The sequence below is a fragment of the Fistularia commersonii genome, chromosome 9 (assembly GCF_037954325.1).
Source record: "Fistularia commersonii isolate RoL2024-O1a breed Wild chromosome 9, RoL_Fcom_v1.0, whole genome shotgun sequence".
Lineage (NCBI taxonomy): Eukaryota > Metazoa > Chordata > Actinopteri > Syngnathiformes > Fistulariidae > Fistularia > Fistularia commersonii.
In genome coordinates this window covers 5,939,839-5,954,798 of record NC_141292.1, presented here as the reverse complement: position 1 = coordinate 5,954,798, position 14,960 = coordinate 5,939,839, and the positions used below count along the sequence as shown (strand labels likewise).

Here is a 14,960-nt window from a genome sequence, read left to right as displayed (position 1 = left end):
TCCTCTGTGAATTCATTTGTTGATAATTTCCTTGAGTAATCAATCACATGGTTAATAAAAAAGGGGCTAGATAAAAATGTAATTAATGAAGTACCTCTCCAGAAAAATAAGATGATCTATTGACGTGCCTTTCAGCCTTCTGACCAAAGCTCTACAATGGAACAATCCTCAGTTAAGTTTCATAGCAGACAAAACAAACATTCAGGAAGACCCCAAAGCAAAAGTTCTGTGTTTCCCTCACTCAAAATTACCAGAAATTAAAATTGACATTAATACCGATTCATTTTAGTACTAGATGATTTATATCTAGTTGTTGCAAATCCAAATGAAATTGAGAAATGCAGGTTGCTTGGTTCCAAGACTTATAATTTTGGTTCTGTACAGGTTACTCAAGCCGTGCTCCTACACATGATAGGGTCCCCAGGGGGAAATTCTTTTTCACTTTCTCACCTTCCCTTCCCATGAACTTACAGGTAATTATGACAGTAGTGGGTTGGTGAATTTGACAGAATCATCTTAAAGCACCAAATTTACAACCACTTAATTGGAGTAATGGCACTTAAGTTTAAAGGTTTCATCTTTGTTGATAAATTTTGAGTTCATGATGTTCCATTACTATCTTGTCTGCGTCATTACGCCTCTTTAATCTGATTTAAAATTGCCAAATAGATAAATAAAATAAAATAAAATAAAATAAAATAAAATAAAATAAAATAAAATAAAATAAAATAAAAATCATTTTGCCTTTGAGATAAGTAAATCTCTCAAAATTTTACCTTATTTACTGGTCATTTATCTACTTAATCTGTTAAAATAGTGTCTGAAAGTAAACTATTTTTTTCTTACTGCAGGGAAAGATCGGAAGACAAATTAAGTATTGAGAAATGCTACTTATGAAATCATTCCTTCAGTATTTCCACAGAATTACCACTATAAAAACAACGGCATGACAAAAAACGAAACCACAGGAACCAAACACACACTCACAAAAAAAGTGAACAACTGAGATGGTATTTCAAGTATTTAGCATGATAAACACATGTCGGAATACTAAAAAATACAAAAAATGTAATATTGTTTTTACTGCTTTTGTTCTAAGAACTATTTGCATAGTTTTTACGTGATGCTTTCTTTCAATTCTACCGGCGCTAGCCAATATTTATTTGCTTTGTAATATAATCTCGTTGGCGAGCAATCCCTCAGAAAAGAAATGCACGGGTCTTGCACAATGTTTGCCTAAAACAGGTATATACTCTTCTGGAGAAGAAGAAGAGAAGCAACGCCAAAGCTATGATCATATTTTGTCGAGGCTGAAAAAAAAGAAAAAAAAAAGATGTGTTTCAGATCCAGGATTTTGACATTTTTCTGGTATTTTTGGTTTGAATGTTGGCATCATTGAAAAATACTGTTTCCCTGTCCACAATCCCAATGTATTATGCACTAGTGGTTTCTTCCAGGAGATCAAACCTATCAAGAAACTCAACGTGGGAGATCTGCTCTCGGGTTTATATTGTTTGGGTCAAAAAGGGACAGCCCGAATATGTGCAAGGGAATTTGACGTAATACAGAAAGCAAGACACATTTTTGAACTCCGCTGAACATTCATGACGAATAGGAATTCTGACCAGAAGTTGGGGTCTCCTGGGCAGTGCGGTTTGGAAGGCAGTCGACTGTCTAGTAATTGAAGGGTTTCTTTATCCCCTCCAGCCGAAGTGTCTTTGAGCAAGACAACGAAACCCAAATTACCCATCACGGGCGAGCTGTCCTTAAATGGCATCCAGGATTACATAGTGTAGGCGACCGAAATGCTGATGTAAAGCCTAATTTGCCATTTAAGGAGCTCAGTGTGGGTTCTCAGTGATGACCAAACTATTGTCTGGCCTTCCATAAGAATTACAAGCAGACACAGACACAATATCCTATGTCTTTCTTTTACTATTCACTTTGCCTTTATATAACAAGGCTTTTTCTGGTATTCTCTGATACCCTCATCTATTCGAAAGCTGTCTGGATGCATGCTGCTCGGCCGAAAACGCCCCGGTTTTGTCCCCAGAGCGGCAGATTTGAAAGCTCAGCAAACAATGTAGAAGATATATGGCAGATTAATGATTGTGTAAAATAACAATCGGCATTAAAGTAACCCCTTTTTCCTCTAATTTAATGAGACAGCGGCGAGGCGGCTGAACAATGGACGACAAGAGATAAAGCGGTGCGAGAGGCTAGATGGCGGCTAAAGTGAGAAGAACAATCAGGGCAATATTTTTGGCACGCTTAAAGATGCCGGGGTCACCGGGAAATGCCTTTTCTGTGACATCAAAATTTGGACATGCATCACTCAAACACTTTCCCCAGCTAATCTGCGACACTAAATGGCTTCTAACTGCCTCAGGAATACGATCGCTTCGATTATCTGATGACTTAGAAATCCTCAGAGTTAACTGGCATTGCACGAGAGCAAAGGCTCTATAAAAAGTCGCCCCTCGTTTAATCGTAAATCGGAAAAAAAGGAAAAGTAGCTGAGCGCTTGATGATCAGCAAGACTGTTGTGGAAAAGTAATTAGGTCATTGTAAAGAAGGAGACACTGGAAATTTTGACAACATAACTCAGTTGATGCTTTTGAATGCTTACCTGTTTTTGCTCAGGGCACAGGTGTTCGATTACCAACATGACTTATGAATAACATGAGTGAAATACAGTATGTGGCCTATATATCAGAATGAAAGGGCAAACAGTGAATAAACAGTGAATATATACAGCACCCATGATGTAAATTTTCCAACCTCATGTATGCATTCTTTTGAGGTCAGAAATACACAGAGCATGATTTTTAGCCTGAGGTCCTGACTGCACTCTCCATATCAAACCTCAGACAGAAGACAGAAAACCAGACAAACCAGAGTAACAATATATATATATATATATATATGTATATATATATATATATGTAGTTTTAACCAATAACTTTTCTTGCAGAAATCTAAGAAGTCTTAAGAATTCTTGGAAGTTTTATTTATTTAAGTATTTGTGTGTTTGGTTTATTAATCCATCCATCCATCCATCCATCCATCCATCCATCCATCCATCCATCCATCCATCCATTTATTTATCTATTTATTTATCTATTTATTTAATTATTTATTTATTTATCTATTTATTTGTCTATCTATTTGTAATTTATTTATTTGTTTGTTTACTTATTTACATATGTTTATATGCATGTATGCCCCTATGTGCCTGTAAGTATTCATTTATATGTGTAAACCCATGTGTTTATTTATTTTCTAATGATTTATCTTTGTATGTATTCATCTATTTTTAATTTAAGAATAAGAATAAGAACAACTTTATCCTGAAGGAAATTGTTGTTTTGAATTGAATTTGAAATTGATGAAGTGAAATTGAACTTGTTATTCATTTTATTTTATTTCTTTTTTTAATTTCTCATTTTATATTCATTTTTACACTATTTATTTATTCATTTGAATCATTTTAATTCATTTGAATTCATTTGAATTTTTGAATCACTGTCCATGTACCGAGAACTAAGACTTCAGACTGCTGCTTTTCTATGGGCTCGAGATATAAGTGCTCCCATTCAGCTTTTTCCTACTCTGAATTGAGATTTGATAATATCACACACTTGCCCGAAACAATCTAATTTCAACAGTAGCTTGCATGGCCATCTGCTGACTGTGCTCCAGATCAGGGTCTGGAAAGCGGGAAAAAATGAGAAGAAATGCAAAGAACAAAAAAAAGATTTATAATACCGTAAGGAGACAATTTATTTGTAAATAGTAATAGCTGCAGGAATCATGACGCTCATGCAAACATCCAATTCTGTTAAGACGGTAAATGAATGGCACTGGAGCTGGAATTAAATGTGCCAAGAAGTATGTGATTAGCATTAGGAGATGCCTCATTAAATCCATAAAAGGGCAGGAGACTTAAGTGCTGTGTGTAAACCGCAAAACATCCTGTTTGACAGGTAATGGTTAGCTTAAAATTACTTAAGTGTTTCTTTTCTTCATGTCTTCATTTTACAATATACTTTGTCTATCTATCTATTGATCTATATAGATATATACTGTATACATATACACATGCATACATATATGTATGTGTATGCACAAAACACACACACACACACGCGCGTGCAAAACACACACACACACAGAGGGATACACTGTACTTTCCACTCAACTATTTTTGTTAAACAGCTCAAGTAACATGTTACTTTTTAGCTTACATTTTTTCAAACGTCTCCTGTCCAAAGTAAACTGTGTTTCACCAAATGTGTTGTTGAATGTGATAAACTGGTGGATTGAGTTTCTCTATGGACTGAGAAAACACAGAAAGGGACCATTTTGCTGCACAGTAGATGCATTTACTCTTAATGTTTTAAGTGTATTTTGCATACGTTCCTCCACGTATGGTTTGGAGTGCGGAACTTTCCCTTGAGTTTGTTTCAATGCTAAAAGGTCTGAATCTGCCACTCACTCTTGTTTTATTCTACCATATAACCTTTGCTTATTCTTATGAATATGATAATTAATGGTCCTCACTTTCATGAAGCACGTAATGCATAGTCACTTTTGTCCATACCGGCTAATGGGTGGTTCAACAGCAGCCTTACGTTTATATGAAATAAAAATAATGCTGATGAAACAGCTACTATGTGTGTGGGTTTTCAATAATGGAACCAGGATATGTACGATGATGTTTCATTAAAAGAAAAGCAAAGACGAAAACGAACAAAAAAACAAACAAACATGGATTGACCATGCAGAGTCGGCCCATTCAATTACTACATTGTTTTCTCTCATCACCAGTTTCATTGGGCTCCTTATCAACTTTTCCAAACTCTGGAAAAGCTAGGACATAAAACAGGATATTAAGAAAGGATAATATATGATATTCTGCAGCACAAGCTGCTATCTTTTGATTTCATTTGTTTACTCTAGACTTCCCAGTCAGATTTTGAATGATTTCTGAGTATACGTATGTATCTGTAGTTTTTTGCCCATTTCAAAGATTAACTTGTGCTTAACCTGGCTTCATATAATCTATAGTGCTGAGAGAGTTGCTTAAAGCCTCTGCGAATATAAAATCAAAACTATTTTATTGGAGGGAAGTTCATCAAGCGTTATCTTATCTGTTTGTTTGGATGCAAGTGCATATTGAGCGGAATTTTGGGGCGGCATGCGGCTGTTTAAAATCCTCAGAGTTTTTTGTTCTATCAAGTATAATGATTGCTGTTGAGTTTTTCCAAAGGCTGTCCTCTTGAAACATGGTCTGTTACTTTTCATAGAGTAAAACACATTATCCTTTGCTTAGAAGCTGTGTACTCATGGCAGCTCTGCTAATGGTCAAGTGTGAAGCTGATCCCAGTAAAGATTTTATCTGGCTTTTGATTTAGACAAGCCGAATAGGCTGCGAACAGATGTGCCCTCAGACGTAATTCAGACGTAAATTCTGCTCTTATCAGAAAAAAAAACAACACTGCGGAGAATGCATAAACAAAGATAACAGGGCTGCAAAGTTAGAAATTAGACTCTATTTGCGGATTAACTAATAGCTGTCCTCTAAATATTGTTATACATGTTCACAGGTTTGGGAAAAAATGCAAAATTTGACTAAAGAGATGGCAGCAGTAGCTTTGGCTGCCCTTTGACTGTCTTTGAATGTTTTGATGAGGCACAGTTATTACATCCTTTTTACTCCTTTCTTTGAATCATCACCAAAATGTCATAATTCATTTCACGAAATGTAAATAAGATTATCTAGTCTTAAAATAATTACATTTTTTGACAGGATTGATTTTTTTTTTTTTTTTTTTGCCTTACTCAACAACAAGTTATTTGTGTTTACTGAAAAAAGAAAAAAAACGTAGGCGATTATTTTAACAACGTAATGACAAGTCTACTTATTTGGCGACATTAATTTCTCGATTCGTTCATTCATTCATTCATTATCTACACCATTTTTTCCTACACACAGGCTCATTCTGGACCGGTCGCTACACCCATCACAGGGTCCCATATGGAGACGTACAACCACTCACTCTGTTATTCACACATCTAGGCAATACAGAGTCTCCAATGAACCTCCTGCATGTTTTTGGAGTGTGGGAGGAAACCGGAGAACCCTGAGGAAACCCACGCAGACATGGAGACTCCACATGGAAAGGCCCCCTGTCGGAATCCAACCAGGGACCTTCTTGCTGTGAGGCGGAAGCGCAAACCACCGCGACACCGTGGTCATCCTATTTATTTTCAGACATTCCATGGTAGATATTGTGATACAATCCAATGCTTGATCTGGTTTCCCACTGAAACTGCAAGAAAATTCAATTCTTGTCGAACAAAACATCCATATTGAACAAGTTATTACATTTTTTTCAGGAAACATACTTGTAGAGACTGTCGGGCTCCAGGCACTTGAAGACAACCGAATACAGCACAGAGTGTGGACGCTCGCCGCTCCTCTTCCCGGCAACAACGCACGACGAGCCGAGACCGGTGAACAGGTCATCGAATAGACTCAGCACCTCACCTGGTAGAGACATAAAATTGGAAGTCAAGAAAATAATTGTCCGATCAAGAGAATAGGAGCGAGGCCAGAATCAAGAAAGGAAAACACAGAAAATCTTAGAAAAATGTCACACTGGAAACAATGTTTCTATTGTCTTGCCAAGGAGAGGAAGAAAAAAAAAAACAGCAACCAGATTTCAACATTATCTTTCATCTATTGTTTTCGTTAAACAAAACAATGCCACATGTTCAAAACCAGTACGTCAACATGTACGTCAACCCCGGAAAAAAAACGATGCACAAATAGACCGGGTCATGAATTGATTTTCATTCTGGGGACCTTTTGCTTGGCTTGTAAATGATTGTGCCATTTGACTATGATTTTTTATTTATTTATTTTCATTTTTATTTTCATTTCATACTTCTCCTAAACCTGACAGCATCCAAGAAGGTATTCAAAGTTTCTGTAATGTTTTTTTTTTTTTTTTTTTATTTCAATGTAATTGTTTTTTGTAAACAGCACACACATCTCTCTATCTATCTATCTATCTATCTATCTATCTATCTATCTATCTATCTATCTATCTATCTATCTATCTATCTATCTATCTATCTATCTATCTATCTATCTATAATATATATATACAATACTGTGAACAGACACATAACAGATATAAACATGCGTATACCTATATATGTATGCATGCATACATATGTACAGTACTTACAAAACTGATAACAGTCCATTACTGAAAAGAGCTAATGTTAGTGTAATATTTTACTAAGGCCCTGTAGGTTTTAAAAAAAAAGAAAGAAAGAAAAAAACTTCACAAGTTGTGAAATATCTATCATGTCAGCTTACGGGAACGACAACCAACACACACTTGTTCATTTGGACATTCAGACACAAACAAGTTTCCAGTGCTCATGGGGGTGATGGAAAAAGAAGGAGCTGTCAAAAAAGTTTAAAAGCTCTCAACAGGTTGGATTTCCAGCAATTGCTACACAAGGTAAAGGGCAGCTTAGTTTTAGCTTATGAAACATGCGCCAAATTGTAAACACAGCGAGTACGTCTGGCTGGCGAGGCACGAGGGGATGGTAAGAAAAGTTTGAAAAGAGAGGAAAAAGAACTGCACGAATGAGTGATTTGACCTTTTCACAGAAGGAGTCTTGTGTATAGGAAGGGTTCCCTGAAACACATTCCTGCGCTGCGAATAGGATTTATCTCTCTAAACAGGAATCTCAAATAGGATTAATTTGCATTGATGTTAAATCTTTGGTTCTGATCAAAATGTGAAACCACTCACCATAAATGATTAGATTTTGTTACACATTTTAGCCCGGGGTGATCACTTTTGGTGTTTCTGAACATTTCAAATACACACACACGCACACACACACACACACACACACACACACACACACACACACACACACACACACACACACACACACACACACACACACACACACATGCACACACACACTCTCATACTTAACTTCTGAGTATTCTCAAACCTCAAGACCACCCGTGTACCATGTTATGTGTATTTTGTGTTGGTTAAAGTGGAAAAATTAAACAAATGAAATCGGTTTGTCCACAGGAAATTAGACCACACATTTTATATAACAGCCATTTTCAGTACAAATTAGCCCAATTACATTTTACAATATATTAACAGGCCATATAGTTTTAGTATGCTAATCCTGGGCACTGGCCTGAGAGCGAGTCTCTCAGCTCGGTACCAGGATTCAGATAAATACTTCCCATCATTGCAGTTTGTGGACGCCGCTATTTGTGAGACCAATCTGCATGTCATTTGGTTCACCTTTAACTGTTTATTTTATTCTTTCTGACATTTTTTTCTTATTAATTTAAGTCTGTGTTTCATTCTCACCACCTGCTCTGTGTTAGACTATAATAGCAGTTGATGTGGTATTGGTTGAATATCAGAGAAAGCAATGGTAACTTCGAGCGAGAGAATGGACATCTTAACTTTTTTAAGAAAGTCTTAAACAAACAGAGACATTACAAGTAAAGTCTGTTCGTTTTAGTCACCGAACAATAGTGAAATGCCACCTTTGGTTTTCAGGGCTAATTGCCTTCTCTTTGTATTTTCATCCGACAAACCAACTCCTTGGCCGGATGCTACATGAATACCTGCTTGGTCGAGTATGCAAAACAATTAAAATGCACACATTTCAAAGAAATCAAATCCAAATGGCATTAATCTTTTGTTTTGGTAAATTGAATGCTCCTTGCAGTGCGGGCACCTGGGCTCCAGATACTCTGAGATTATATTTCATAAATTAGTTTCTGTCTGAAGTGTTTCAGAAGAAGAGGCAAACGTAAAGCATAATATAGTATGGGTGATGACCTTGATTGGGATTGACGCCATCTATGAGTTTAAGAAAAAGGAAGTAAAATAAATATCACAAGAAGCAATATACTATACTATACTATACTATACTATACTATACTATGTATATTAATACATATTAAATATATTTTTCTCCACTTTTTTCTGATGTATATGGTTTTTTTTTCTTTTTAATCATTCATTCTTTCATATAATTATTCTCTGTCATTCAATTTAGGGTCTCCAATGAATCTACTGCATAAACTTTTGGACTGCGGGAGGAAACCGGAGACCCCGGAGGAAACCCACGCAGGTCAGCGGGAAAACACGAATAGTCCACACAGAAAGGCTCCCTGTTGGATTCAGACCAGGGACCTTCTTGCTGACAGTTTTTGTTAGGTCATTAATCCAGCGTGGTCAGTTTTTAGTTATTTTATGTCATCGGTGCAACTGATTAGGAATTGTGAAGCATTCAGTCTCGCTTCATTTAACACCCCGACCGGTTAATGCTGATGCTTTTTTTCTTCGAACAGTCTGTAAACTGTGAGACCTGCAAAAACTCCTTTTTTTTGTTTCTATGTGTGTTGGATCCCGGTGCACGCACACTAACATTTCTTGGAGTAATAATTATGCGTAGCAGACCAATTAATCATTTTCAGAAATAATTGGTAATGATTTAAAATTTACTGCTGACCTGATTTGGCCCCGTTCATTATGTCTCTATCCACCCTTCACTGCAAGTAAGTTTGGGGGAACGAACAAAAGTTTCTTCATAGTCCAAAACAGCTCAATTTGGAGACGAGTTAGGTTTAAAAAAGAAGAAAAAAAAAGACAAATGATGAGAGAAGAAAGGAAAGGGAAAACGGACAGTGAGTGCTCTGTTATATGATTTTGGATTTGGCCACGCCAAGAGGTGGTGATGTCATTGAATGTTTTGATAATCAGAATAAATCACGGAGCTCGTGCACGACCGCGTGCAGCTCAGCAACAGCCGAAATCGAGCGCGGAGAGTTAACGGACACATAGGTAATGTAGCCTCTGTTGATATCCGTTTTTTACCTCTCTGAAAATAGGTAAAATGCTGATCACCTTTGGGTCATAACTTAATCCCGGGGTGGTCAACGCTTCTGCCTGGTAACAATAAGGTTCCGGGTCGAATTCCGACTGAGTCTCTATGTTTTCCCCGTGTCTGCGTGGGTTTCCTCAGAGTTCTCCGGTTTCCACTGACAAAAATGCAGTGGGCTCACCAGAGACCCTAAATTGCCCGGACCTGCGAATGGTCATATGTCTCTTTATGATTTGTGAATGAAGGAGTGACTGGTTATATATGTCTATTGACGGCCCCGCGGGCTGTAACCCGCCTTTCGACCAATGACGGCTTGGATTGCTTGTGTACACAATGAATGAATTTCATCCTCACAATCATTGTCATCTAAAATGCAGCCCATTGACAAATCCAGAAAGGGCAAGTGAATAGAAGAAATGAAATACCAAGCTGCTTTCAAGCAGCCCCCTGCTGATGTATTTCTGCATTCATGTTTTACACGAATGGAAAGAGAATTCTATTGTGTTTGCATCATGGCTATACCCAACGCATGACTGGTAATTTCCATTCCTCTCCATCTTTCATATGACCATTTTACAGGACCTTATAGACCCATATCCGGGTTTTGCATTGCTGAAAACAGCGAACAAGAATGTTCATGTGAAAGAAAGTACTCTGGAGTTGACCGGTCCCAGTGGAAGAAAAGAGGTTACATATTTAAATCATTTGCCTTAAATTGAGAAAATCTAATAGGGAACGTGAACTGAGGTCAAATATTTTGTTATATAAAAGAATGTCATGTTTAATTAGATCAATATTTATATACTGATAACTTGAAAGGCACTTTAAAAAAATCTGAAACGAAACAAATCAAACATGTCTTAAATAGCCTTTTCAATCTTGGCTTTCAACGACATAATATGATGTAATGTAATCCTGAAATGAGACGAATTTGTAAAAATATTCCCGGGGGCGATTGGATGCAAAACATCAAATAAAATTTGTCATGACTATATTACTGTTTACTAACAGAGAGAAGAATGTGCTAGGTCTCCAAGAAACATAAATACCGTTGAGCAGCATGAGCTGAAGCTTAGTGGCGAGAGGAAAAGTCATTGGATGTACAGTGTGAATTGGCCACTTATGTCCCTGACAGCATGAGGGAATGCTTAAGTAACATTGATCCATCTGTAAGGCTAACCGAGTAGTCCTCAGTGGCTCTTGAGTGACTTGCTGTATAATTATCAATTTAAGAACTCAGCAGGGGAACACAGTGTGTTTTAGTTCTCTTAAAAATCATATACCCTTACCTAGAAAATTCTACCCGCACATACCGTGGGTCAAACCATTTTTAAACAGAGCCATCTGACAGCTATAAACTGTTATGTAATTGCATAAATATAGGACCCGTACGCAGGCGAGCGGCTAGTGGAGGTACACAATGTACCACCATGTGCGCTGAGAAAAAGGCGATGATATTGGCCTATTGTAAAAATATATACGTATAAATATAAATCAATTTTCCATCCAACACATTCATGCTGCCATTCTCCCCCTGTTCTTTTATTCTGTAAACAAGTACACCTTTAATCAAGTTTCCAGTTTTGACACAAACAGTAAACTGACATAAAACTGAATGTTATTCCTCGGAAGGACAGCTTGAGAATGTTTTTCATGCAGCACTCATGTTCGTCTTCATGTCCTCTTTGCAAGCCGGTATGTTATTAAGAAAATTCCTTAAAAATAACACCAAGCAGTAATACATTAGACATAATAATACATGTGTTTGCCAATGTTGCCTTCCCCTTTATACAAGTTGTCAATAAATGTTTTGCTAGCAGGATAATTGTATCCCTCATTAAAGACACATCCTGGATTTGGTCGCTCTCTTTCCTTGGAAGCCCACACATTAAAAACATCTTCTTCCCTTCTTGGGTCCGACCCGTTACGGAGGAGATGAGCAAACAAAAATACCTGCTCCTGTTTAATGTCAGAGGACGGTGCGGGAAACAAAGAGATGTTTGAATATTCGAGAGTTTGAATATATCCGAGAGACGTCAAACGTCTACGGTTTGGCTCCAGAATAACGCTATCCTGCAAGAGCATCGGAGATATGTTTAGAATACCGTATGATTTTTTTTTTTACCCCTTTATATGTACAAAGACAAACTGGGAAGAGGGATTTTGATCTTAAATGTTGATTCTTATTCTCCCGATCCTGACAAAAACGATGCCGAAACTAAATGGATTGATGAAGTAATTAATACCGAACAATGTCGAATTATCTGAAATCAATGAGACGCTGACCTAGAGCATAGGTTTAGGAATGCCGTATCGGAAAAGGAAAAGATTTCTTATAACACAGCAGAGCAGGCAGAGCTGCTTGGCGCCGTTGTGCAGACAGTCTACATGCGAGGGGTTCACACCAGACCAGGGCGTTCATCCCTACATCCCCGTGTAATGAGCCACCGTGTCAATTGGACGAGACCATAAATCAATCCGCTCAGAACAAAACCTGTCGATAGCTCATCAGGCAGCAATTACTGGAGCAAAACAAAGCTAAAGGCAAACTGTTTCACTCAAATGTGACATGTAAATTAAAATTCTATCGAATGCATATATATACATGTTGTATTGTATGATCCTACTGTAGTTTTAGGTGTGCCCTCATATATCTAGAATTGGTTAATAGAAAATCATATCAGTTACAGGGGCTTGGAGACAACAAATGCCTGCAAATCCTCAGTGGGAAGCAAAACGTGTTCTGGCTCCCGGGTCCGCAGGATCAGAACAACGCCAATGACGTCATCCTGTCCGAGCTCAAACTTTTTTTTTCCCGTGCGGTGTCTGAGGACTGTTCTGTGATTGGCCGGAAGTTCAATTCACTGCATGTAGTTTGTATATTTTGGAATTTATGTGTAACTTCACTGAATAGTCATTATCGCCTATTTTAATATATTTTTTTTTTTTTATTATATTGTTTTTTTACACTGCCCTCTCCAATGAGGTAGTGATGTCAAAATGGTTGAATGTCGGCATTTCCTTTTGGGCCATTAGATACGGAGCGTCAATTATGTTCATCCATGAGATGGAAGTTATTGTGCAATACAGATACGTTTTCCCATTCTTCGGTTTTCTCCCTCGGCGACAGAGCGATCTATTATTGCGGTTCTCATTCGACCATTTACCGACCCCCCCCATTCTTCTTAGAATCAGAACCGAAAAATCTTTAAACGGTCTTCAGCCCCTCCCTCCTGCAGACAGACATCATCACAAGATGGCACGGCCATCCCAAACATCTACTTCACCTTCTCTCCCGGTGAGATGTGAGGTATATTTTAGGTCATCTTACAACAGTGGTTTGTGTTCACCGCTATCATGACATTTCCATTTCTTCATAAACACTGTTGTGAAATCAGTGCCTACGTCATACCATGTGCACAACCCGATCGCCAACTTCCTGCGCGACACGGATTTTTTAGTTGACGCCTGGCTTCTATTCAACTTACGTTCACGTTCCACTCGCATTGGGAGAACGCTTACGTAACAATTATCTGTAGAATAAGATTTTGAACAATCCCAGAGGCAGCATTTATGGTCTTACTGTTCTGAGGGGCTCATCACTGGTAGGCCTGTGGATCATCAACATTTCTGTCAATACCAAAGCTAAAACAGTACACAGATGGCAAAAATTAAGGCCTCTGAAATTCTATTACGGTAAAAGCCATTTTGCGTGTTCTCAAGCTTACATGGCGATTAAAACCTCATGGTAAATGCCAGGTGACCTCTTTAGAAAGCAGAGCAAGGAACAAATAATAGCAAATCATGGGAACATGACTAGACGCGCAGACGGACGGTATACAGAGAGAACCACTCTAGTTCAAACATACAAAGGCCTCATAACTATGATGTAACCAAATCGAGTTTATTTGTGCAGACCAATATCATATACAACGTCTCAGAAGGGCTTTGCAGACCCACAACAGCAACAGTTCCTGACCCAGACTGACCCAAATTAAGGAAAACCCCTTTCAAAAAGTGTTGGCAAATAACAAAACAAAAAGGAAAAGAGGGGGGGTGGGCAATGGAATGGAAATTCAATGCAGCATACGGCGCAATAGGAGCTGTAGGCAGGAAAGGGGCAATTACAAATAATGAACAGCAAGGTTTAACAGATTATAGACTAACGCGTGTGTGCACAAAGATCTATGGATTGAATGCATCATCATGCACTTTTACCAGCAGTGTATTGCATCTTTTTGGCTCACGTTTTGTGATGCCTTCACCTAATTTAACCTCCTCTAAGATGTATGGATGGGTGCACATGTGGTGGCAGAATGGTACATTTGGGTCTGAGCTTTTGTGCTGCTATCACTGATATCATTTCAGTTGCACTGCTGAATTCAGGCAAAATGTAATTGCCTCAACCATTAGCTGTCTCTCTCCCTCTCAATGTGTGTGTGTGTGTGTGTGTGTGTGTGTGTGTGTGTGTGTGTGTGTGTGTGTGTGAGAGAGAGAGAGAGGGGGGAGAATGTGCTAATCCTCAAGGTCAGTGGGTTCACACATAAGGATTTTTTTTTTGCTCAAAGAGGAAATGTGAGGGGAGTGGAGAAAAACATACTGTAGTAAGGTTCTGTTTCATTCACTCCACTTTCTCACCGAAGATGTCTGTCCCATATAGATGGCCATAATATCCACTTTTATCTACACAGAAGGGAGTATATAGCTTGTTCTGTTGTTTTTGTATAAGGCGGTACACATACGTTTATTCTGCAACATGCACTCCTTTCCCTTTTTTTTAATCTTCATTTCCCAAACTATGTTTGTATTGAATTAAAGACAAGCGAACAAATAAGCAATCAGACATTTATTATTAAAAGTAACGTTTCACAACAACTATCTCTTCTTCTATCGTCCCAGGAAATTGCCTGGTGAACTGATTTTAAACAAACACAACACAAGTTTTGTATTAACAAACAAATCACACGCTTTATATTTCCTGTAGGCTGCCAAACCTGCCAGGG

General features: G+C 38.0%; 1 protein-coding gene across 3 annotated transcripts in view; it reads right to left on the bottom strand.

Moving 5' to 3' along the window:
• The window catches only part of astn2 (astrotactin 2), a 269,469-nt gene that overhangs the window by 7,921 nt on the left and 246,588 nt on the right, over positions 1–14,960 (bottom strand). For all 3 annotated transcript variants that reach the window (XM_086152123.1, XM_086152124.1, XM_086152125.1), the window contains one exon: positions 6,412–6,553. In XM_086152123.1, the coding sequence (XP_086008249.1) occupies positions 6,412–6,553 (142 nt within the window). The remainder of the gene's footprint in view (positions 1–6,411; positions 6,554–14,960) is intronic.